Here is a 23,780-nt window from a genome sequence, read left to right as displayed (position 1 = left end):
AAAGACAGCTGGGGATTTATAGGCAAAAATCAGCATGAGGAGATCAGTAGAAGGAAAATGACTAAAAGGAGACATTGAGGTAGGGGGATTCTTGACAAGTTTGTCTAATGGGATTCTTGCTAAAAGCAGGCCAAGTACTTAGACATCAAGGGAGGAGAATAAGAGGAACTCGATCAGATATTAATGGTGATTAGATATCAAAGATAGCGGGTAATTCTTGCTAAACTTACTTAGGATTCTTGCTAGAACTGGGCTAAGCAGTCTGAGGACAGAGCCAAAGGGTGAGGAATAGTCAAAAAGAGGGCTCAGAGAAGCTCATCTAAAATTTGGTCAAGGAGAGAGTCTTTGTCAGAATAATACACCTAGCCACACTGCCTATTGAATGTGAAGGCAAAACAGGAAACAATTGAGAACTCAAAATGTTTAACACCACATACTCTATGTGAAAAAGTTACTCATAGATATAGTTCAGCATAACAAAAATGGTATCTATCAAGGAGGACCATATGTGTAATAGAAGTATAAGACCAGACAAAGTGAAAAAATCTTGGGAAAAAAACATAATAAAAGATCCATAAGATCCTGATACACGGAAGGCTCCCTTCTGAGTTACAAAGTTTTGTTTTTATTTTTTATCCTTTTAGGCAAGGCAACCCTTGGTTGACCTCACAGATTGCAAGGACCTTGTTAGCTTACAATCCTTTATTTTTTAATTTCTTATGCCTACAGCACCTGGTCTTCCTAGTTAGTCTCCCATCCAATTACTAACCAGGCCTGACCCTGCTTAGTTTCCGAGATCAGATGGGATCAGGCTTGTTCAGTGTAGCATGGCCGTAGTGAGTTACACAGTTTTAATGACATAAGAATATATTTTCATCACTGAAGATCTAATTATATTACCTGGTTCTATAGTTTGTATTTATAAAATTATAGTATGGCAAATGGTGGGTTTGGGTTTTTAATTTTTCGTCAATTTATATACAAATTTTGTATGTAGTCACCAATATAATGTTATAAATATTTACAATTAACAAATTTAGAGGTGGAGAGAAGTGGAAAGAAGAGAAAATGTGTTAATTTATCTTTACTGTTGAGAGATGGTTTAAAATTAGTAAACTGATAATTATGCTGATTGAGGAAATCATGATAAACATCAGGAAAGCTAAAGAACAGAAATTAACAGAATTGCTTCTAGGAAGTGAGACTTAGTAAGAAATGGAGAGGAAGAGAAACTATCTTTTCTTGTATGCCTTTCTTAAAGTTTAAAAATTGTATGTGTCTATGTATTGTAAAAATTTTTGAAATATTTAAAAATCGTTGGAATATTATTTTTAAAAAATGACATCCTCTTCCACTGTGCAAGAAGATGAAAGCATTTTCTCAAAAGTTTTAAATGTAGATGACATGTCTAATATAACTTTTTCACTTTTAATATCATTTCGGCAGCTCTAGGAGTCAACAAATAAAGAAATCTTGGTATTACTTTTATCCATTGCTGTCAACAAGTAATGGTATCATGGTCTTTTTTCATGGCCCAGATGATGGAAATAAATTATTTCTCAGTCTAAGAGTATTTACTATATGTGGTCACTTAGTGAAATCTGTTCATTTTATTGAAAAGCCAGTAGATATATAGATCTTGATTATTAATAAACTTTTTAATAGCAAGCAACTTTATTAAAAAATTTAATCTATAAAAAGCGTTTTCATTACTTGTGTGCAAAAAATAAAACTGAAACCCTTTATGAACATTCAGATACTTCTCCATGTTCCCATTGTTCCTTGTCTATTTAGGGAATGGATATATATCTTATTAACTTCAGTATTCTTTGAAATTCCATTGAAATTTAAGCTTTGCAAGTTCTCACTTCCTATTATAATATTAATAAGCTTCAGAAGCTTCTCATTAAAATAACAACCTGAATTGAATTGACTTAAATCGAAAGAACTTGTCTCTCATTTCATGGTTCCTCTTAAAACCAAATCCAGAGGAAATAAGAACTCTGTTGGTACTTCTCTACATAAATCATTTAAATTATTATTTGATTAAAAAATACTGGGCAGGGAGAGGGGTGAGCTCTGAAGAGGTCAATGGAACAGATAGACCAGAGGTTGAGCTTTGTGAGATGGGTTGTATTTGTTTAGATAAAATAAGGATGGTGAGCCTATTCTAGATGGTAAAAATGATTTGGGAAAAGGAGCAGAAGCAGGGATTTTCTTATGGATAAGCCCTGTTGATATGAGAGTAAAGGAAGGTAGGTTTAGAAAATTGTTTGGGTTTTTAATTTGAATACAAAAGCTTATCCATATCCTGAGGACTAAGGAGAAATGTTGAAGGTTTGTTTTTCATTCTGCTTTGTTTTTAAAAAAATCAGCTTATCGGTCTTATAAAAATAATACATTTTCATTATAAAAAATTTAAGCAATGCAAAAAAAAAAAAAAAAAAGGCACAAATAAATTCTCCATTCCAGAAACACCAATAACCTGTCTTCCAAATTTATGAGCTTCTCCCTGATTATTCGAATCTCTTTGTGATTTTTGTTTGCCTTTATCATGATTATTTCAACTTTTTTCCACATCAATCATTCCATTTCCAGCTATGTCTATTCTGTTCCTTGCCATTTTTTTTTCTTTAGTTCTCTAATAATATTGTTTTGGTCCATGCTTTATCAGATGTGCAGTTTCCCTATTCATCTCTTTCAGGTGTTTTATTGTCTCATTTTTGAGTTCTTAGTTTACTGAGCTCATTTTCTTTTTAGGTTTTTCTTGAGCTCAAAGCACTTGGGTGAATTTTTTCTGTTTCTCTACTTGCCTCCTCAATTTCTTCCCACTTTATCTGAAACTGGTTTGGTTTTCCTACTGAACTGAAATTTGAGGGCTTTTATTTTAGGCTGCATGCACTTTTTTTATGATTTGTAAACTTATCTGAAGGAAGGGACAGGGCAGAGTCGGGAGGTGTTGAGCAGCCTTTGTTAGAATATCTAAGTTCTGCAATCACTGAAGTTTTAAGTGTCTATTCCAGAGTTCACTCTACTAAGGCTTGGGGTATCTCAATTCTATAGGAAAGAGCCTCATTCTTTGGAATCTCCTCCAATTCAGTATGCTTTCCTGCATTCTTCACTGCTTCCTAAAAGAGATAGTCTGTTCTTCACTTCTCATTTCACCTTCTCCCCACTAGCCATTTTCACCTTTCCAGAGAGAAGAGGTGAAAGATAAGGAAACCACTTAATTTTCTTTTCTCTTAGAACATATGTGCATATGTATATGTTAATTTCCAGGATTTTGTAAACCTAACAGTATGAGTTTTGATGGAATGGAGGCAGGATTGGAAGACTTGACAAGCTCCAGGCCAAAATCTATTTCTTTCCTTGCCTGCAATCTGTTGAATTTAAGATACTGAGCTGTTACTCTTTGTTTTCTGTAGATAAAATTTTAACTTTAAACTTTCTTAGGTATTGGTGGAAACAGAGTCTGTGAGAAAGCTTTATTCCATTATCTTAACCTAGAAGTACAATACTTTTTAATGTACATATTTATTTTTTCTAATTATAAAAGTTATATATACTTATATCAAATCATTGTGTTGTACAACTTAAACTAATACAATGTTGTATGTAGATTATATCAGTAAAACTGGGGAGAAAAACTTAGGAAAAAATAAAAGTTATGTATCCTTTCTGTAAACATTCAAAGCATACAGAAATGTATAAAGTAAAAGTGAAAGTTCCTCATAATATGAGCCCCAAGAATATTACTTTTAACATTCTCTGATATTTTTATAAATTTTTCTTTTTTTCTTGTCAGTGCTTTGGCCTTTCAGTGAACATCACTAGATATATGTGAATACATATATGTTGAAGGAATAGCTTTATTAAGGTAGGTTTTATATGCCATACAATTCACCTCTTTCATTTGTACAATCCAGTGATTTTACTAAGTATAGAGTGGTGTAACCATTACCCCAACACATATACTTTTTCAAAAATACAGTTACTTTCTTAATTTCTATTTCACCTACTCTTTCAATCTTAAAATGTACTTACTGATGCCCACAGCATGCTAAACATGGCTAGGAGGCTACTTTTGAGAAATTCTGGGTAGTTCTATTTCTGCCAGTTGAGCATGACTACCAAATGTCAGTTGGGTTTATTCCACTTATTGATATCAGTAAAATTTGCTATTGTAATCTAATTAAATCATGAAAACATATGAAAGATAAAAGAGATGTTTCTATGAAAACTAAGTTGAATGCTTTGGAAAGACTCGTTAAAGGCAAGTTGCTAAAAATTGTTAAATTAAGTATGTGTGAGAAATTTGTGATTGGAACAGCTACAAATCTATAAGAATTTTACTTTCAGATTGCTTCACAAGTGTCTTCTAGTTATTGCTCCATTTTAAAGAAACATTTGAAGAAATCATTGATGATTTATTAAAGGCAAGAAGTACAAATCACTCCAAGAAGCACTTCAAAGACCCCATTATCACAGAAAAAGCCTGAGCCTATCTCAAAAGATTGGCAAAGTAACTTACATTTATAAGTTAAAAAAAGTTTATCATACACGAAACTTATTTTTCTTAAAATAAAACAAAACTGTATTTTGTATAATGCTTTATGATTCTGCATTTTAATTGACTTTATCAATAACAAGTAACCAACAATCCCAACAGCATCAGGTAAAGGGCTTCAGGTGAGTGTGTAACCAGCTTTTCCTTTACAATACACTGAAGATATTTATCATGTCCTATATATAAACCTACCTTATCATTTATAAAACCTGCCTCATAATATTCCATTCCATAGTGGATACACCTTAATTTACTTAAATCCTCTATTTAAACTATTTCAATGTTTTTCTTAAAAAAAAAAAACCCTTGAATAGAGATCTACGATGAAAATATTTAGAGGTAATGAATCTGGCAATAGAACACAAAATGGATTAAAGAGGGATGGAAAGGGAAAAATGGTAGGCGAGGGGCTCCTGCAATAACCCAGCTCTGAGATCAGACCAGAAGTGGCAGAGTTTTTTTTTCTATCACTATTATACATCCAACAGTTGCTCTTGTCAGTCTGGAAAACCCTGCCATTTCCAGAAAACATTTTTCCTCCACTCTGCCTTAGCTCATTCCAGTCCTCCCGCATTTCATCTTTCCTTCGAGATCCTTAATAAATACCACCCCCTGCCTTGATTGGCCTTGGCTGGAAATTATCCCTCCTGTCCCTTCCTAATAGAGAGCTGAGTCCTGACTTCTTATTTCCTCAAAGTGTTTTTCTTCCAAAGGCAGTGGTTAAGAGCACCGACTTTGAAACCACCAATTTGCTATCTCTGTGACTTTGGCATCTTACCCAAATTCTCAGCGCCTCAGCGTCCCGACTGTAAAATGGGGAGACGTGTATACGGTTATCACGATACATCAGTTAACAGATGTAAAGCACTTAGAATAGTGTTTGATGTGCAGTAAGAGCTGAATAAATATTAGCATTCATTTTGACTCACAGCAGTGGATAGTCTACTACAGCAACACGCCAGGGGCAACGCCCACCCAGCCCAGTAGCCAAGACGGAGGCGTGGAGGATGTTTTCTGTCCTGCCCGCGCCAGGCCCGCGCTGTGGGAACGTGGTCACGTGATTGTGCCAAGATGGCGTCGCCCAGCGCCTTCTGCCTCTTGGCCATCGCTCTTCTGCCGGGGTCTTGCGGTGCCCTGGCGCTAGGGCATGTTGACCTGCCGGCGCCGCTGCCGCTGGTGATCTGGCATGGGATGGGTGAGTGACTGAGAGGAGGGGCAAAACGGTTTGGCGACTCTTTCCCTCTTAAATCCTGGGTTCGCGTCTGCAAAGTGCGAGTGCCGAGGGCGAAGACCGTGGTCACACAGCACCCGGCTGGCCCTACGTGAGAATTTGGGGGCTACTCTACATCGGAAAGGAAGGAGGGGAAGGAACTGTCTTTTGGTGAGCGCTCACAGAAGGCTGCGTACTGCATTGGAGCTTTAATTGCTGTCCTTGTGTAATCCTCATAGCAGTGGCGTTAGGGTGCAGAATCTGGCACTTGCTCACGAGAGCGGGGCAGTGGCCATGTGACCCGGGCATTCATCCTTTTATTCGTTCACACACTGAACAGAGATTTGTTAGGCACCTATAGTTCATTTATACATTTAACATATAGTTATTGAGACCTACTAGATGCTGAGGATACAGTAGTGAATGAAACAGACACTTCTTTGCTCTTTTGGAACTTTTAAATGGGAGAGACAGACTATAAAGAAATAAGTAAAACATATAATATGTCAAATGATGTAAGTGCAATGGAAAAAAATAAAGCAGAGAGGAGATAGAAACCGAAGATGGGGCTTGCAATTTTGTTGAGCAAGATCAGGAAAGTATTCAATGAGAAAGTAACATCTGAGCAAAAACCTGAAGTAGACCAAGGAAGATGCCATGTGGCTGGCTATCTGGTAAAAGGAGCGGCGAATGCAAAGGCCTGGGGCAGAAGTATGTCTGGTATACTCAAGAAATAACATTTAGATCAGTGTGGCTGGAACTGAGTGAGCAAGGAGAAGAAAATCGGGATTTAGGTGGGGATGGTTCAGATGTTGGTGGGCCTACTGAGGCTACTGTAGGGACTTTGGCTAGAATGAGGTAGGAAGCCCTTGAATGGGAGTGTTGAGATGAGTGATATGATCTTGTCTTGCATTTTAAAAGGACCAATCAAGTTTTATATTGAGACTATATGATTATATTGTAGGGAGTCATGGACATTTGCAGAAAGTCAAGTTTAGGAAGCTATTGCAGTAATTTAAACGAGATGATGACTTGAAACAGTATGGAGATGTTGAGAAGTGGTCGAAGTTTGGAATATTTTGAAGGTGGAACCAATGGAATTTTCTAACAGATGAGATGTGGAATGAGAGAAAGAAGGGAATTAAGGATGACTCCATGAGTTTGGTCTGAACAATAACAAGGATGAAGTTGTCATTTTACCAAAATGGGGAAGCCTGTAGGGGAGCAAATTTGGGGTGAGGAAAAGATCGAGAGTCCACTTTTGGGCTTATTAAATTTGAGATGTTTGTTGGACATCCAGGAGATATAGAGGTATTTGGAGTGTGGAGTCTAGGACAGAAATACAGCCTGGAGATTTAAGTTCCGGGAGCCTTCAGCATATAGCTGGTATTTAAAGCCATGAGACTGGGTGAGATCACCTAGGGAGTGAGTGTACTTACACAGAGGAGGGAAGAGATCTGAGAGTCCCCTGAGGCACTCTCAACATATGGAGGTTAAAGAGGTGAGGAGAAACTAACAAAGACAGTGATAGAACAACAGGGAGGTAGAGGAAAGTCAGGAGAGTGCAATGTTCTGGAAGACAGATGAAAATGTTTTAAGGAGAAAGAAGTAATCAACTATATGGAATGTTGTTGACAGCTCAGGTAAGATAAGGGCTGATAATTGGTTATTGGATGTAGCAGTATAAAGTTGACTAAAGATCCTTGCAAAAGCAGTTTTGGGGGAGTGGCGAGAATGAGAGCCTTCTTGGAATGGATTAAAGAGAAATGTTCAGAGAGCAATTAGAGTCAGCAAATGTAGACAGTTCTTTCAAGGTTTTGTGCCGGGTTCTGGGGCTGCTACAGTGGAGTTAAAAGAGAACACAAGATGCTCCATGTCCTCCCAGAGCACAGTCAGTCCATAGAGAGGCAGTTAAATAACTAACAATTACAGTTCAGTGCCATGAGTGTTATTATGAGAGAAATAGAAGATTCTGTAGGCCTTAGCTTTTCTTCTTTAAAAACTAATTCTTAACCTTCCTCTCAGGTTGAAAATGGGATGGTTAAATTAAAATGGTAAATGATCTCAGCCTACATCTCCTACTCAGTGGCCTGTCACTTTCTTCTAGTTTTCAGTTCTGGTTCCTTGAAATAGGACTAGGCCTTGGGTGAGACAAGTAAGTGCATAGGGTGTAAATTTTTTAAATAATTAAATTTTTTTTTCAGTTACAGTTGACATACAATATTATATTAGTTTCAGGTGTAAAACATTGTGATCAGATGTTCGTATAACTTATGAAGTGATCACCCCCAATAAATCTAGTACCCATCTGACACCATATATAGTTATGATATTATTGACTATATTCCCTGTGCTGTACTTTACAACCCCATGACTGTTTTTATAACTGGCAATTTGTACAGCTTAATCCCTTCCTCGTTTTCATCCATCCTCCCCTTCCCAATTGCAACCATCAAAATGTTCTAGAGTATAAAATTTAAGGAAGCACACGCTCTAATTTGTGCAAATTTAGGGTCAGCACTTGCACAAACCTGGCAGTGGTGCCTCCTTAAATTTTGTGTCCTAGGTGCTTCACTTGTTTTACCCTAGTCGCAGCCCTAAAGAGAAATCTGATTCTAAACCGCTTTTAAGTCTATTAACCCCAAATATACCTGATGATACGGGAGGGGAATAGGCACTTCTGCTTTTGAAGTTTATTACTTGATAAACGTGAGCTAAACATTCAAAAATGTTTTTTTAATTGAGGTATAATTCATGTAACATACAATGAACCATAATAAAATGGCCTTTAGTATATTCACAATGTTGTACAACCACCATTTCTCTCTAGTTCAAAATTTTTCATCACCCCAGAAAACACTTGTACACATTAAGTTATCACTCCTCATTTCCCCTCCTACCACTCTCTGCTTTCTGTCTCTATGGATTTACCTAAAATGGATATAGCATGTAAAAGGAATTGTACAATATGTGACCTTTTGTGCCTGGCTTATTGCACTTATAATAATGTTTTCAAAGTTCATCCACATTGTAGCATGTGTCAGTACTTCATTTCTTTTTATGGCTGAATACTATTCTATTTATATATTTCTATATGTCTACCCAATTTGTTTATCCATTCATCCATTGGTGGACATTTGGGTCACTTCCACCTTTTGGAATAATGCTGCTGTAAACATTCAGGTACAAGTTTCTGTATGGATATATCTTTATTTCTCTTGGATATATACCTAGAAGTGAAATTGCTGGGTCATATGGTAATTCTATGTTTAACTTTTTGAGGAACCGCCAATCTGTTTTTACAGTGGCTGCATCATGTTACATTTCCACCAGCAATGTATAAGTGTTCCTATTTCTCCATGTCTTTGCCAACACTTGTTATTTTTTCATTTTTCATTAATTAATTATTTTATTAAAGCCATTCTAGTAGGTGTGAAGTGGTCTCTCATTGTAGTTTTGATATTGCATTTCCTTAATGACAATGATGTTGAACATCTTGTCATGTGCTTATTGGCCATTGGTAGGTCATTTTTGGAAATATGTCTGTTCAACTCCTTTTTCCATTTTCAATAGGTTATCTTATTGTTGAGATGTAAGAGTTCTTTGTATATTCTGGATATCAAAGCCTTATCAGATATATGTTTTGCAAATATTTTCTCTCATTCTGTAGTTGTCTTTCCACATTCTTGATATGCCCTTGGAAGCATAAATTTTTTTTTAAATAAATAATGTTTTGATTCATGAGTTCCCACCATTGTGTTTGTTGTCTAGGAGACAGCTGTTGTAATCCCCTAAGCATGGGTGCTATCAAAAAAATGGTGGAAATGAAAATACCTGGAATTTACGTCTTATCTCTAGAGATTGGGAAGACCCTGATAGAGGTAAGGCCCTTCACAGCTCTGTTCCTTTGAAGGTTTGCTGACTAATTTTATGGAGTGTACTAATAAAATCCTTTACCTTGTATTTTCAGCAGCAAATTATACTATGAAAAACAACAACAACAACATTCTCATCTCTTGCCAAAAAATAAATAAATATATATATATTGTTTATATATATATAAATTGTATATATATATATTATTTATATATATACAAATAATATATATTTTATTGTATAAAATAATAATATATATAAAAATAATAATATATATATAATAATATATATAAAATAATAATATATATAAAAATAATAATATATATTTCATTGTATATATATATTATTTATATATATAAATAAAATATATATTTTATTTATATATATATATTTTATATATATATATATAATATATATATATATACAATGATACTTTAACTCTTGAGTGGTTTAAGTGAGGATACCAACCTAAACAAGTTCACCTTTTAGAGAAGATGTCAGCATTGTTTTCAGCCCCATCTTTTCACTTCTCTATGGCTCCTCTTTTAGGATATGGAGAACAGCTTCTTCTTGAATGTCAATTCTCAAGTAACAACAGCATGTCAGATTCTTGCTAAGGACCCTAAGTTGAAGCAAGGCTACAATGCTATGGGATTCTCTCAGGGAGGCCAATTTCTGTAAGTGCCTTTCTGTTATATCAAACCATTTACATGGAATTGATTTTTTCCCCCTTTTATTCAGATGGATCCACTCCTCTAATTCTTTTGGGATCTTCACCTATCTTGGAAGAGAAACTGCTCTAAAATATCTCCATGTAAAAAGCTTTATAGAGCTTAATTTGTTTTCTATGAAAGAATAATATTTGTGTTTGCCACATCAGAGGAAAATCCTGAAACTCTGTGGCATTGGGAAACCACAAAAAATTAAGTAGATTAATCTGAGAAGTTGATTGTTAATGATACATTTCCATCTGTCAGTGGGAACTGTTACTTTTTTTTTTCTCCAGGAGGGCAGTGGCTCAGAGATGTCCCTCGCCTCCCATGATCAATCTAATCTCAGTTGGGGGACAACATCAAGGTAACTTTGGTCTCTTTGCCTCCTTTTTTCTCTGTTCTAACCTATATGACCACTTGATTTTTAAAAATTCTTGCAGCTCTCTTTGTACAAAAGTCAGCCATCTTTGCAAAATCCTGTTTTTCCAGCTTATTACAGATTAGCCAGCATTCCTGAAAAAATAGGAAGAGAGTTAGAATTCCAGAACAAATCAGTAGGTTACTATCTACTTCTTCCCAGTTTAATTGAGATGATTTCCAGGAGGTGAGATGGTTGCAGCCACGTAGCAGGTGGTGGTTAAGGAATTAGGAAAGTCTAATAATTTTTCCTGTTTTCTGACATTGGTGATGTCCTGTTGAATTTAGGCTTAGGCGAAGAAGAGTGTCTAAGTTTTTGTCTGTAAAATAACAGAAGAGATTAAATCCTTCAAAAAAAAAAAAACACAACAGGTTTTCTATTTAAGCAGAATTATTACTTTGGGGGAAGAATGTGTCCTTAGAATAGAACTTTATCTTTGTTCTGATGGATATGGCTATTAGCTAGTATACTGGAGAAGCAGAAGGATTCTTCTTATAATCAGGAAACTGGATTCACCCAATTAATTGTTACTGATGGGCAAGTAGTTTGGTATCTGAGGTCCTTTTTACAAATGATGGAAAATAAAATAAGGCCCTGCCCATCTTGTGGGAATTTTTCAGAGACTAAGGTGAAATAATAGGTAGGAAAATATTTTCTAAAAGTGCAGGTATTATTTAAATGCAAGTTGGTAAAAAATAGGTTTATCATTCATTTGTTCAACAAATATTTATTGAAAACCTAGAAACAAGACAGACAAGGTCCCTGCCTTCATGAAACATCCATTCTAGTTGGGGTAGGGGAGAGAATAGATATGAAACAAACAAAATAAATACAGACAATGGTAAGTATGATGAAAAATCATGGGTTACTACTTGAGGGATAGCATTGCGGTTGTATTTGTCAAAGGTGTGGGCTCTGAACTGCCTGTGTTCATCTCCTGGCTCTATCACTTATTGTCTAACCTTGGAAGATGTTTAGAACCTCTCTGTTTTAAAGTTTCTGATCTGTAATATTGGTCAAATAATGATTTCTATTCCATAGGGTAGTTTTGAGGATTAAATTAATTATTGTCAATATATTGATCTATGCCTGGTACCCTCCAAAAATGTTAATGAGGACACTGATGAGGATGAAAGTGTAACTGGGGGAGGGGAAAGAAATGGGGTTGGACACTACTTGAGTTAGGGTAGTCAGATGTGCCTTCTCTAAGCTAAGGCCTGCGAGGTGCGAATGAGTCCAGCCACTGAAGCAGCAAGAAAAGTTGTACAGGCATACCTCATTTTATTGCACTTAGCTTTACTGCGCTTCACGGATACTGCATTTCCTCAACATCCATACTCCACCAGCAAAAAGATGACAACTTGCTGAAGGCTCAGATGATGGTTAGCATTTTTTAGCAATAAGTTATTTTTAATTAAAGTATGTACTTTGGTTTTTTTTTTTTTAACATAATGTTATTGCACACTTAATAGATAACTGTAAAGTGTAAACGTAGCTTTATATGTACTGGGAAACCAAAAAATTTGTGCACCTTGCTTCATTGCGATATTTACTTTATTGTGGTGGTCTGGAACCAAGCCTGCAGTATCTCCGAGGTATACCTCTACATCCTCCAGGAAGGAGCAGGTGCAAAGGACCTTGGGCAGGAAAGAATGTGGTGCTAGCAGGAAGAAGCTGGTTATAGTATTAATCCTCAATACATTATTTTCTTGTAGACTACACGAATGAGATCAGAGTCAAGCTCTGGTTTGTTTTTGTTTCTCACAGTGCCTTGTACATAGTAGGTATTCAGCACATGATTAATGAAGGGATGGGTATTTGTCTTCTACTCCTCTAGGAGTTTTTGGACTCCCTCGGTGCCCAGGAGAGAGCTCTCACGTCTGTGAGTTGATCAGAAAAACACTGAATGCTGGGGCTTACAACAAAGCTGTCCAAGAACAGTATGTATGATTAAGTGAAAGGACACAGAACTGTCACTGCATGAAAGTATCATGCTGACTTTCATGCTAACAGTGATTCTAGGTGTAGTTGCTAGTGATATTCAAATGAGATCTTTTTGGTAAATATCTCTGTATTATCTGCTCAATTTTATTGTAAACCTAAAACTGCTCTAAAAGGGAGCTCATTTTCTGTATAGGAAGAATGTAATTACAACAGAATCAATTTCCATCTTTAAAAAATAAACTGAAAGCCTTTAGAAAATACCAAACCCAGGGAATTATTGTTAATATTGGAGGACAGATTCTCTTTTTTTTTTTTTTGCTTTTATCTTTTTTTATTTGCTTTTTAAAAATATATATATTAAGTTTTTTGGGCAACATTGGTTAATACAATTATATAATTTTCAGGTGTACATTATAATTTGACATCTATATATTCTATTGTGTGATTACCGCCCAAAGTCCAGTTTCTTTCAGCTACCATATATTTGACCTCCTTTACCCACTTCACCCTCCCCCTACCCCGCTATATTTGACCCTCTTTACCCTATCTACCTTTCCCCTCCTCCCCCGTCCCCTACCCTCTGGTAACCACTCGCCCATTGTCCATTTCCCTGAGTCTCTGTTTGTTTGTCCTGTTCATTTGTTGCTTTTAGGTTTATATCCCACATATAAGTGATATCATGTGATTTTCAACTTTTTCAGTCTGGCTTATTTTGTTTAGCATGATTATCTCGAGGTCCATCCATGTCGTAGCAAATGGTAGTATTTCATCTCTTCTTATGGCTGAGTAATATTCCATTGTATTTATGTACCACAGCTTCTTTAGCCAGTCATCTATCATAGGACACTGTGGTTGCTTCCATGTCATGGCCACTGTGAATAATGCTGCTATGAACATCGGTGTGCAAATATCTTTTTTTGATATGGATTTTCAAGTGTTTGGGGTAAATACCCAATAGAGGGATTGCTGGATCATATGGTAGATCAATTCTTAGTTTTTTGAGGAACTTCCATACTTTTTCCATAGTGACTGTACCAATTTGCAGTCCCACCAGCAGTGTAGAAGGATTCCTTTTTCTCCACAAGGAGGACAGATTCTTTATGTTGTCAGCAGTGAGGGGTTAGTCTCCTATATCAATGTCCCCAACTATTTAAATGTGTTTGGGTATTTAAAAACATACAGAAACACTTTTGGAGTGTGTTCTTGTTCAGTTGTTTTCAAACTAAAATATACATCTGAATCCCTGGGAAATTCATTAAAAATAGATTCCAGTGCTCCATTTCTAGAAATTCAGATTCAGTAGGTCTGTAGTATTCTAGGTGATAATTGAGATTTGAGATCAACTAGTATGGTTATGGTATCTATCCTATGGGTTTTTCAAGTGTATCATTATTGCCTACTAACAACTCTTCAGTACAACACTTTCTTGAAGCCATTTCCCAAGGGACAGACTTGTGAGTGACTCACATAGAGAAACACCCTGCAACTAGCTCTTTTCCTTTACTTCCTGTTGGCTAGACTCAAAGGCACAAAGCTGTTTTGGGTCAACAGTGCCACCTGATGGTCAGTGAAGAAAAGTAGGATACTTTGTATCTCCATTTCCCTTGCAGGCAGTTTAAACCACAAAGCTTTACCTCTTACCTGGTTTGACTAGTCACAGCTTGGTTATATATGTCCTCCATATTCTCTGTTCTCATGGATATATATGGCCTCTTTAGACTTTATTCTTGATTGTATCTCAGATGCCTCAGAAAAATTCATCCTTTTCTTTGCATTTCTTTTGCGAACCAAAGACAACCTTTGGCAATCAGAATTATTAGTCACTATAAGTGAACAGTCAGTAGAGAACTGGGAGGACAGTGACACATAAGTACTGATTAAAAGTGGAAGATCGATGTGTTTATCTTCACTTCTTCCTTACACTTTAATAAAATGGTAACAAAAGAATAAAAAGTGATAGATCCACAAGGGCAAAGAGAACAGGAGAGGAAATATGAGGTAATAAAGGATGTCAACATGTTTTTGAAAGACAGAGAGCAGATGAAGGAGTGATAACTGTTTTAGCAGAGCGGAAAAAGCTGATGCCTTTATGTCTGTAGAGGGACGCACTGACAAGAAGAGAATCACTTTTTACAGCTCCAAAAATGTTCAGGAATTAGATGCATAAGATACTTTGGAAGGTAGAGATAAATGCAAGGCACTAAAAACAGGACTTTTTGTTGAAAATCTATATAAGGAATGATCGGATTCCCCAGTTCCCTTAAGTGCACATCCAAGCGACTGCTCTTCCCCTGTCCCTGACAAGAGAAGCAAAATTTGTTCTCAGGAGCAGTTTAACTAGAGTAGCATCAGACTCCAAGATAACAAGCACAGGATTGGTGGTAAGAAGCCATATTGGAAATTCATCTCCTTCTACTCCCCTTTCTTCCACTTGCCTTCCAGAATGATAGCAGCCAGGCTTATCATGTACTAGGCAGAAGTTTTTTGGACCCCTCCCTGGAAAAGCTGACTGGCCCCAGAGAAAATACTTACAGGTTGATGTTTTGGCATCCTCCAGCAAGTCAGGACTCCTCCCGACTACCATGTAGTGAAGCCAGCAGTAGACAGGCTCTGCCGAGGTGAAGAGCTTCCAGTTAACTTTGTAGTACCTCATTTAAATATGGACAGTGAGCCAAGACCCCCCGTCAGACATCTGAGGAAAGCTTCTAACATAAAAGGCAGACCAAAACAAACAAAAAGTTAAAAAGAACTTAGAAGAAACAGATGGCAATTCAAGGAGCAGAAGAAAACCTAAAAAAAAACACCACTTGTAATTATCTCCAGAGGTAAGAGATCGTATCCATGACACTTGAACAGAATGCAAGTAAAACCAACAATCGGAAAATAAGAGAGTTCTGGAAAATTAAAAATAAGATAAGCAAAATTTTAAAATGTATTAGAAGTATAGGACTATAAAGTTGAAAAAATCTCTTAGAAATTAGAACAGAAACTCAAAGAGGTAGAAAAAAGGAGCGAACAGAAACAATTAGAAAAGCCATTGAGGAAGTTCAATTTCTGACTAATAGGAATTTCAAAAAGAGAACAGAGGAAAGAGTGGCTTGGAATTATTAAAGAAGTAATACAAGAAAATGTCTCAGAACTACAGGACACGAGTTTCCAGATTGAAAGGGTTCATCAAATAGCCAAGGCAAGGAATAAAAAAAGACCCGCACTAAGTATGTTCCTGTGACAAATTTGAACACTAGAAATAAAGAGTAGATTTCAACGAAGTCACTTGCAGAATGAGTCCTAATGGCAGCAGACTCCCTCAGCAACCCTCTTGGCTAAATGACAGTGTTGCGGTAATTCTAAGGGAATGTGATTTACAACCTAGAATTCTCTACTGAGCCACGTAGTAACAATCAAATGTGAAGGGAAAATAAAGACATCTTCAGACATACCAAAAAAAATAAGACCTTCCATACCCCCTCTTTCTAGGGGGCTGTTAGGCCCAGTTCTACACTGTCTAGCTGTGTGGCCTTGAGTGTCTTTGAATTTCCTTCTCATCTCTAGTGTGAGGTTAATAGTAGTACTTTCTCGCAGGGTTGTGAAGAAACCCCAAAACAAATTGAGGGGAAAGTTTTCAGTGCAGTGCTCAGCTCATATGAAGTAGGCGGGTTTGGGCTGTGACCACTAGTGGTGCCTTATTTAAAATGTTGATTCAACTTTAGTTTTCTGTTTCCTTTCCTGATAAGTATTGCAGTGGTTTTGTTTTCTCTAACTTTTGGTTGCAGTTATAAAGTATTTCATTCATAATTTCATCAAATATTGAACTGCTGTTTGTCAGGCCCTGCTTTAGATCTTGCAGATACAATGGAAATAAGACAGTTAATGGAGAATGAGACAATTAAGGTCTCTGCTCTTATGAATTAACATACTACTGGGGAAAGGAGATCTCCAAGTGGACAGATGCACTAGATAGCCTTGAATGGTGCTATGGCCGTGAAGGAAATAAGCACGGTGCAGTGATGGAGAGTAATGGAGAGGTACCTACTTTGCGCAGAATGGTCTTTGAAGAAGAGCTATTTAAGCTGAGATCTGAAGGATGAGAAGAAAGGAGCATAGGAGGAGCTAATGAACGAGGGATCGGGCAGAGGAGACAGCAAGCAAAAAGGCACTGAGCCTGAGATAAGTTTGGCTTGTAGGCCAAAAGTGACTAGAGTTTAGTGATAGATGGGAAGAGTTAGACAGAGAAGCAGGAGCTACATTATGCAGGGACTTGTAGGCCAAATAAGGAGTTTGGGTTTTCTTTTGAGCATCATGGGAAGCTATTGAGATTTTTTAAAAATTATTATTGTTATTACTATTATTGCTATTATTATTATTATTATTATTATTATTATTATTATTAGGATCTTTTAAGCAAGGGAATATGAAGATGAGTGAGCTGAAGAGAATAGAATGATTTGAGGTATGTTTCATAACATAGATGAACTAGACCGTGAGCCAGGATACAGCTTACCATTTATAACAGTTTCCCTGGGAAATGCATTCTGAGTTCTCAACAGCTTATTGACAGATTAACTTTTAAGATACTTTTATGATTTTATAGAGTTATTTGCTTTTTGTTTTTTAAGTTTCTTTGTAAAATCTCATTTTAACACATGACGAGATCATTTTCTCTTTGCAATATTCTCTTTGCAAGGTTTTCTGTCCTTTGTATTACGGAGAATTCCGGTTGCAAGAAAGAAACCAAATCAAGCCCAAGTAAATTTAAAAAGAAAATTAGTAATATTTGGTATCCAAGGCATCAGAGGGACTGGAATCAAGAAATAAGAGCCATCAAGAGCCAAGGCAGTCTCTCTCCAACTGTTGTCAGTGCTTCTCGTTCTGTGTCGCTGCTGCTTTTTTCTTTCCATGCAGACCAGCCTCTCCAGCTATCTGCAGGGTGAAAGGTGGCCTTGTACAGCTTGCAGGTTTTTAAATCTTCTCATTTTAGGAGATTATCTCAGTCAGAGGCTAGAATCTCTCCCTCCCAATTCAGATTCTTAGGGAAGGGACCATGGCCAGCTCAGACCAGGTTCTCACTTGTTCTCATTAGCTGTGGCTTGGAGAAGTGGGACCACATGGTACCAGTCATACTCGCCCTCTAACTGGTAGGTGGGGGCAGGAAGGGTGCAGTTTCCACACAAAGGAGAATAGTTTTGATTTAGGGAGAGACCCCAAAAGATGTCTTTTACCTTGTTCTGATAATTTAACCTTAGCAAAGCAAATTTGATATCCTAAAACCCTGAGTAAGCAGTGAGGAAGTGTTTTTCCAGTACCAGGCAGGCCCTGGCCAGGCCTGGTGTGGGCAATGAAGAACGTGAGTGTAACAGCTCCCTCTCACCTTCTGGATGTGAAATCTGCCCTCTAGTTCCCCTTTGAGTGCTGGCAGCCCTTCTTGATTTCTCCTTCCTTGTTTTCTCCCTGCCATCCTCCCACCCCAGTGTCATCCTGGCCTTGGCCTCTCGTCTTCCCTTGTGCCAGCCCTGTTCTCCCAACTTGTCCACTCCTAGCCTGCATGCCCCTTGTTTTGCAGGGCCTATGCACCTGCCCCACCCTATTCCTCATGGTTCTCAGACTCTTTTCCTCAGTTGTCCCATTTTACCCACACCTTTGCCCTCAATTTGTCATACCCTTTCCTGGAAATACTGACGTACAATCACTCAAGCTCCCTCAGATACTTTTCAAACTGTTCAGAAAAATATAGAGAGTAGTGTAACAAACTACTGTGTACTTAAGACCTAAAATTAGTATTTTGCTATATTTGCCTCTGATATTTTTAAGAACAGAAACATTTTAGATAAAATTGAATTTTTCTGCATATCTCTCCAAGGTCCCATTCTCTGCCCTCCCTTCACAGTGACAACCACTGTGAAAGGAATCAGAGTATATTCTATTAAAAAATTTTTGTATTATATACATACATGTCTATAATCGATATATAGTGTTATATTGTATAGTTAAACTTTTGTGTAATGGATATTTTATTGTGCATTTTATTCTACAGATGATTTTTTTACTCAATATTATGTTTTTAATACCTAAACATGTTATTATATATACATCTAGTTGATTCATCTTAACAGCTGCATGACATTTTATTATATGAATCGCAGTTTATTGATTCCCACATAGCCAACATTTCAGCATTTCCAGTTTCTCATTATAACAACCTCTGGAGAACATTCTTGTGTTGGAAAGCCCAGTCTTCTCCCCTGTGAGCCTCCTATGTGTCGCCTTTACTTCTCCGCTACTACACAGGACACTTCATTTCCGGTCACCAAACGTGTGGGGGATTTTCCCCCACCAAGCAATTCTCTGCAACGCCAGCTGGGTGTACTACAATTTAACTCAATTCCAACACTGTTTACCTGGAGATAGCATCGTATGCCACAGGTTAAGGACTCAGTCCCACAAGACTGCATCCCACTTCAGATGCCAATTGCAAATACTAGGTCCCCAGGCTACCCACAACCTCTGTCTGATTTGGCTACAGTCAGAGGTTTCCATGACCCCCTCCTCAGTTTTGATTAATTTGCTAGAGCAGCTCACAGAACTCAGGAAAACATTTACATTCACCAGTTTATGAAAGGATATGATAAAGGATACAGATAAACAGCCAGATGAAGAGATCCACAGAGTGAATTCTAGGAGGGTCCTTGTGGAGTTGGGGTGCATCACCCTCCCAGTATGTGGATGTGTTCGCTGACTTGGAAGCTCTCTGAACCCCATCCTCTTGAGAGTTCTTCACAAGGGCATGATCAATTATTAACTCCATTTCCAGCCCCTCTCTAGAGAGTGGTTGGGGACTGAAAATTCTAAGATCTAATCATGGCTTGGTCTTTCTGGTGACCAGCCCCATCCAGGAGCCCACTCAGAGCTGCCTCAGTAGAACAAAAGATGCTCCTAGTGCTCTTATCACTTGGGAATTTTGAGGGTTTTAGGAGCTCTGTGCCAGGAACTGGAGGCGGAGACCTATATATATATTTTTTTTGTTGGCTTTTTCTAAGTCGTGGTAAAACATTGTCATTTTAATCGCTTTTAAGTATAGAATTCAGTGGCATTAAGTACATTCACAGTGTTTTACAACCAGCATCAGGTACAGCGGCTTTTAATATGGATTCAGTCCGATTTATCAGTATTTATGATTGATGCATACAGCTATTCTCTTATCCTATATTTTCCTACTTTTTTTTTTTAAGGTTTAGTTTTTTATTCTTTTTCATCTACCTGAGGTTTTCTGTGCTTCAGTCTGTTTTTGGGCTGTTCTGTTCCATTCATTTGTCTATTTCTACCCCATTTACCATACTTTTAGAAGTTACTATAGCACCTTTTACCTAGCTCTTCTTCAATTCTTGGACTTTAATAATTTCATGTGAATTTTAGAATTAGTTTGTCAAATTCCACCAAAAATCATCTTGTGATTTAGATTGGCATTCCTTAGAGAGTTTTGGCCTCACCTCAACACATCCTCTTCTGTGCTTCCTTTCCTTACCTTCTGGCGTGTTTCTCTCAAGCTAGGCCTTTGCACAGCATTTCCCCGTGTAAGCTGTACTTGAGCTGGATTCAGAGCGAGGGTGAGAAAGAACAAAATGGAATGACAGGTCTGATAGCACTGTCTTTTACTAAATTTATACCATGAGTGGGCACAGTACTAGAGCTTTTCATATCTTATTTAATTTTCACAAAAACCCTGTAAAAACAATAGGCTTAGAGAGGCAAAATACCAAAATACCAGGTCTGTTTGACATACAGCTGGTGCTGTGTACATCCCATAGTCATCAGAGACAGTATGTATAGTGGTTAAGAGCATGGCTTCTGGAGCTAGACTGTCTGTATTTGTGTTCTGGCTCTGTTAATACTAGCAGTATGACCTTGGGTAAGCTACTTAATCACTCTGAGTATAGTTGCCTCATTAGTAAACATGAGCCATAATAATAGTACTTACCCTGTGGGATTCTTGTAAGATTTAATAGGTTAATATGTGTAAAATGCCTAAAAAGGGCTGGTAAATGTAACTGCTACTATACGGGTGTTATGATTATGATCTCTCAGCCACGATGGCTAGAGCAGTTCTCAGGTAGAGGCTTATCTCACAAGGCTCTGAATTGGGCCCTTCAGTGGTGAAAAGGAGATAATAGCACAAACCTGTTTCTACTCTGCCCACCTCCTGAAGAACCTTCCCCCTCCTCAACCTCCCCACCTTCTGCAGCACTCCTAGCTTCAGCTCATCCTCAAGTCCTTCCCCTTGGCTGTCCCATGTGCACCAGGCTTCTTACTAAACAAAATGTCCTTCATCTTTTTGCCGTTGTCCCTTCTTAGCTCTGTTTCCTTTTCACATGAAAAGGTGACCTGTGACTACTGATTTTGTTCGTTCTTTCATCCTTAGTCGTTAGGCCTCCCTACTGCAGTTCTGGGTCACCAGAACCTGGCCTGGCAAGATCCAAAGACTTTTGTATTCTTTCACTTACATTTTCTGAAGGAACTTTGATTGGCTACCCATGTGGAAAGTGTGTCTACTCAGTACTCACCACTCCTCAGCATTTGACAGTGTTGACCCGAAGCTTTTCTTCCCTTGTTCTTCTGACTGTACTCCCTTCTCACTTCTCTAAATCCTACCCCTCCTTCAGTGTCAAGCCTACTTCTTTCATAGCTTGTCTGACATCCCTACATCACACCATTTCATTTGGCAAACCCTTACTGCTGAGCATCTGCTATATGCCAGACAGTCATGGCTGAAGGAGCTTATAGTCAGTCCGGAGGGAACCAGTACTCTCACACGATAAGCAATAGCAATGCTAAAACAAAATGACAAGACCAGTACTAATATCGGTATTTTATAAATGTTCAGAGTTCATCACATTTTTAAAAATCAGAGAAACTAAACATTTAAAAGCTTCCAAATACGTTATTTATAAACAGATTCTAGAATGCCACTTTGACTGCGGACAATCCGATGGTGGCTTCATTTAACTGCAGTCCTGTCTGCTCCTGGGTGTGAGGAGTTGCCATCATCTCTGTCATAGCTGGTTCCCTTGGGTCTTAGTGCCATCCTATTCTGCTGAGCGGAGCTTTCAGGACCACCATCTCCGGGCAGCTCTTCCACTCTGGCTGGGGGCTCCTATTGTAGAAATTTTTATTTCTTTTCCTGCCCAGCTGAGATAAAGAGTCTCACCCATGTACCCATGTTCTAATTTCTCCCTTTCCCCGGATGACTTCTCTCATTAGGTCCATGCTCAGCCCTCCTCCCCGCCCCCGTCCCGCTGCCCTGCCATACACATACACACCTCACTGATGGGAATGCTGCTGTGTAGATGCAGGAACTAAGTGGAAACTAGCTGCTGGGACGACTTGTGGTAAAGCCGTTAGTTTTGGTGAGGGAGGGCTGGGAGAGAAGGGAAGGAGAAGCGGAGAGAGATTGGTGAGAAAGTAAGAGTGTGAAGAGAACTGACCTGTGTCTGAAATAATAGTATTATAAGCACCAAATACCTGCCTTTTGTTCTTAAAAACTGCATGACAAACCAGAATCCTGAAAGCAGTATCACCACTCAATAGTATAATAAATGCTTTGCCAATCTGAGGATGGCAAAATGGATGAAGAAATAGATGAAGAGGAGATAGGGGATGAAGAGGAGGCAGAGGTAGAGGGATCTGAGCTGAGTCTTGCAGGATGAGTAGGAAGCAAAGGAGGGAAAAGGAGGTGGGGTTGTGGGAGGGGACGGCATGTGCCACTATGACCTGGAGTGATAAGTGTAATAAAGCCCAGTGCCGCAGGGGAACGGTTTTGAGGAGTCCTTTGCCTAAAGCTTGTGGGCTTTCTGTGCTGTGTTAAATCACACCCTTGCCTCAGGTATCTTGGTGATGAACTGTTATCTTCCATATGAGAAGGAAGGCCTGGGACCTGAAGGCTCTGGTCTTTTGTCCTTCTTAAGACTTTTCGTGGCCTATGCACCAGGGCATGCCCCAGGCCTGCTGACTTCCAGCTTGGTCACCTTCATTCCTTTTTCTTCCTGCAGCCTGGTGCAAGCAGAATACTGGCATGACCCCATAAGGGAGGATATGTACCGCAACCACAGCATCTTCTTGGCAGATATTAATCAGGAGAGAGTAAGTACTCAACCCACGTTGCCACAGCTGCACATTCATTTTTCTATTGGAGCATTATAAACAGATCAGCAGTGACTGTTGACCCAAAATATCCCAGGCAGAACCTGGGAAACAGAAGTTCTGGTTTTGGGGGAGCCAGTGTTTCTGAGATTCAGTTCCTTTTAGGGAGGCTGAAATCCATTTGGCTTTTTTCCCTCAGGTCTTTTCCCTCCCCCTAGGGTTGAAGCACAGTAAGCTCAGTGGGTTGGCTTACATGGAACTTGACAGCTGCTGTCTTACTGAGGGAAGCCTTCCTGGTGGGTCTCTTTTGGGTCATATTTTCTCAGAAGAGAGACTGCAGAGGGGAGTGAGTGTGTCCAAGGCATAAGCATAGGTTGGGAGATTCTGATAAGCTGAATGGCTCCATGTATAATGGGCATTATCTGGAGGTTTAAAATTTTTTTTTGAAAAGGGGAAAAACAGAATAATGTACCAAAACCACTCAGAATTTGCAGTTTGTTATTTAGCGTTGGTTTTTTTTTTCTGGCTAGAAACCTTTAATCTATGTGACAAATGCCTGTGGAGTGCAATGACAGATTCATGGTGGCGCTGTGGTTGCCATGGTTGGTGGGGGCATGTCAATCAGATAGGACAGTAAGGAAAAGCTGTACAAGGTATATTCTGGCCAGGAAGCTGGAAACGCAACCTGTACCTTGGGGAGGAAACATGGTGGCCCAGAGTCTGGGAGACCAGAGCACTGAAAGGCTTTAATGCTCCTGCTAGAACATGATGGTGATGTCCTGAGATACTGCTGGCCTTTCCTCTAGGGTATCAATGAGTCTTACAAAAAGAACCTGATGGCCCTGAAGAAGTTTGTGATGGTGAAATTCCTTAACGATTCCATTGTGGAGCCTGTGGATTCTGAGGTGAGACGCTGCTTAA

At 38.4% G+C, this 23,780-nt stretch overlaps 1 protein-coding gene and 1 pseudogene across 1 annotated transcript in view; one reads left to right on the top strand and one right to left on the bottom strand.

Annotated features, from left to right (window-relative positions):
* Positions 1–720: 720 nt before the first annotated feature.
* Positions 721–839, bottom strand: LOC120614048 (uncharacterized; annotated as a pseudogene).
* Positions 840–5,596: 4,757 nt separating this feature from the next.
* PPT1 (palmitoyl-protein thioesterase 1) overlaps positions 5,597–23,780 on the top strand; it is a 22,346-nt gene continuing 4,162 nt past the window's right edge. The window contains exons 1-7 of the mRNA XM_039876648.1: positions 5,597–5,762; positions 9,549–9,658; positions 10,203–10,330; positions 10,660–10,730; positions 12,622–12,724; positions 22,769–22,859; positions 23,666–23,764. Of these exons, the coding sequence (XP_039732582.1) occupies positions 5,639–5,762; positions 9,549–9,658; positions 10,203–10,330; positions 10,660–10,730; positions 12,622–12,724; positions 22,769–22,859; positions 23,666–23,764 (726 nt within the window). The 5' untranslated portion in view covers positions 5,597–5,638. The remainder of the gene's footprint in view (positions 5,763–9,548; positions 9,659–10,202; positions 10,331–10,659; positions 10,731–12,621; positions 12,725–22,768; positions 22,860–23,665; positions 23,765–23,780) is intronic.

This window comes from Pteropus medius, unplaced genomic scaffold (assembly GCF_902729225.1).
Source record: "Pteropus medius unplaced genomic scaffold, Ma_sr-lr_union100, whole genome shotgun sequence".
Classification (NCBI taxonomy): Eukaryota; Metazoa; Chordata; class Mammalia; order Chiroptera; family Pteropodidae; genus Pteropus; species Pteropus medius.
This window is presented reverse-complemented; position numbering and strand designations above follow the sequence as displayed.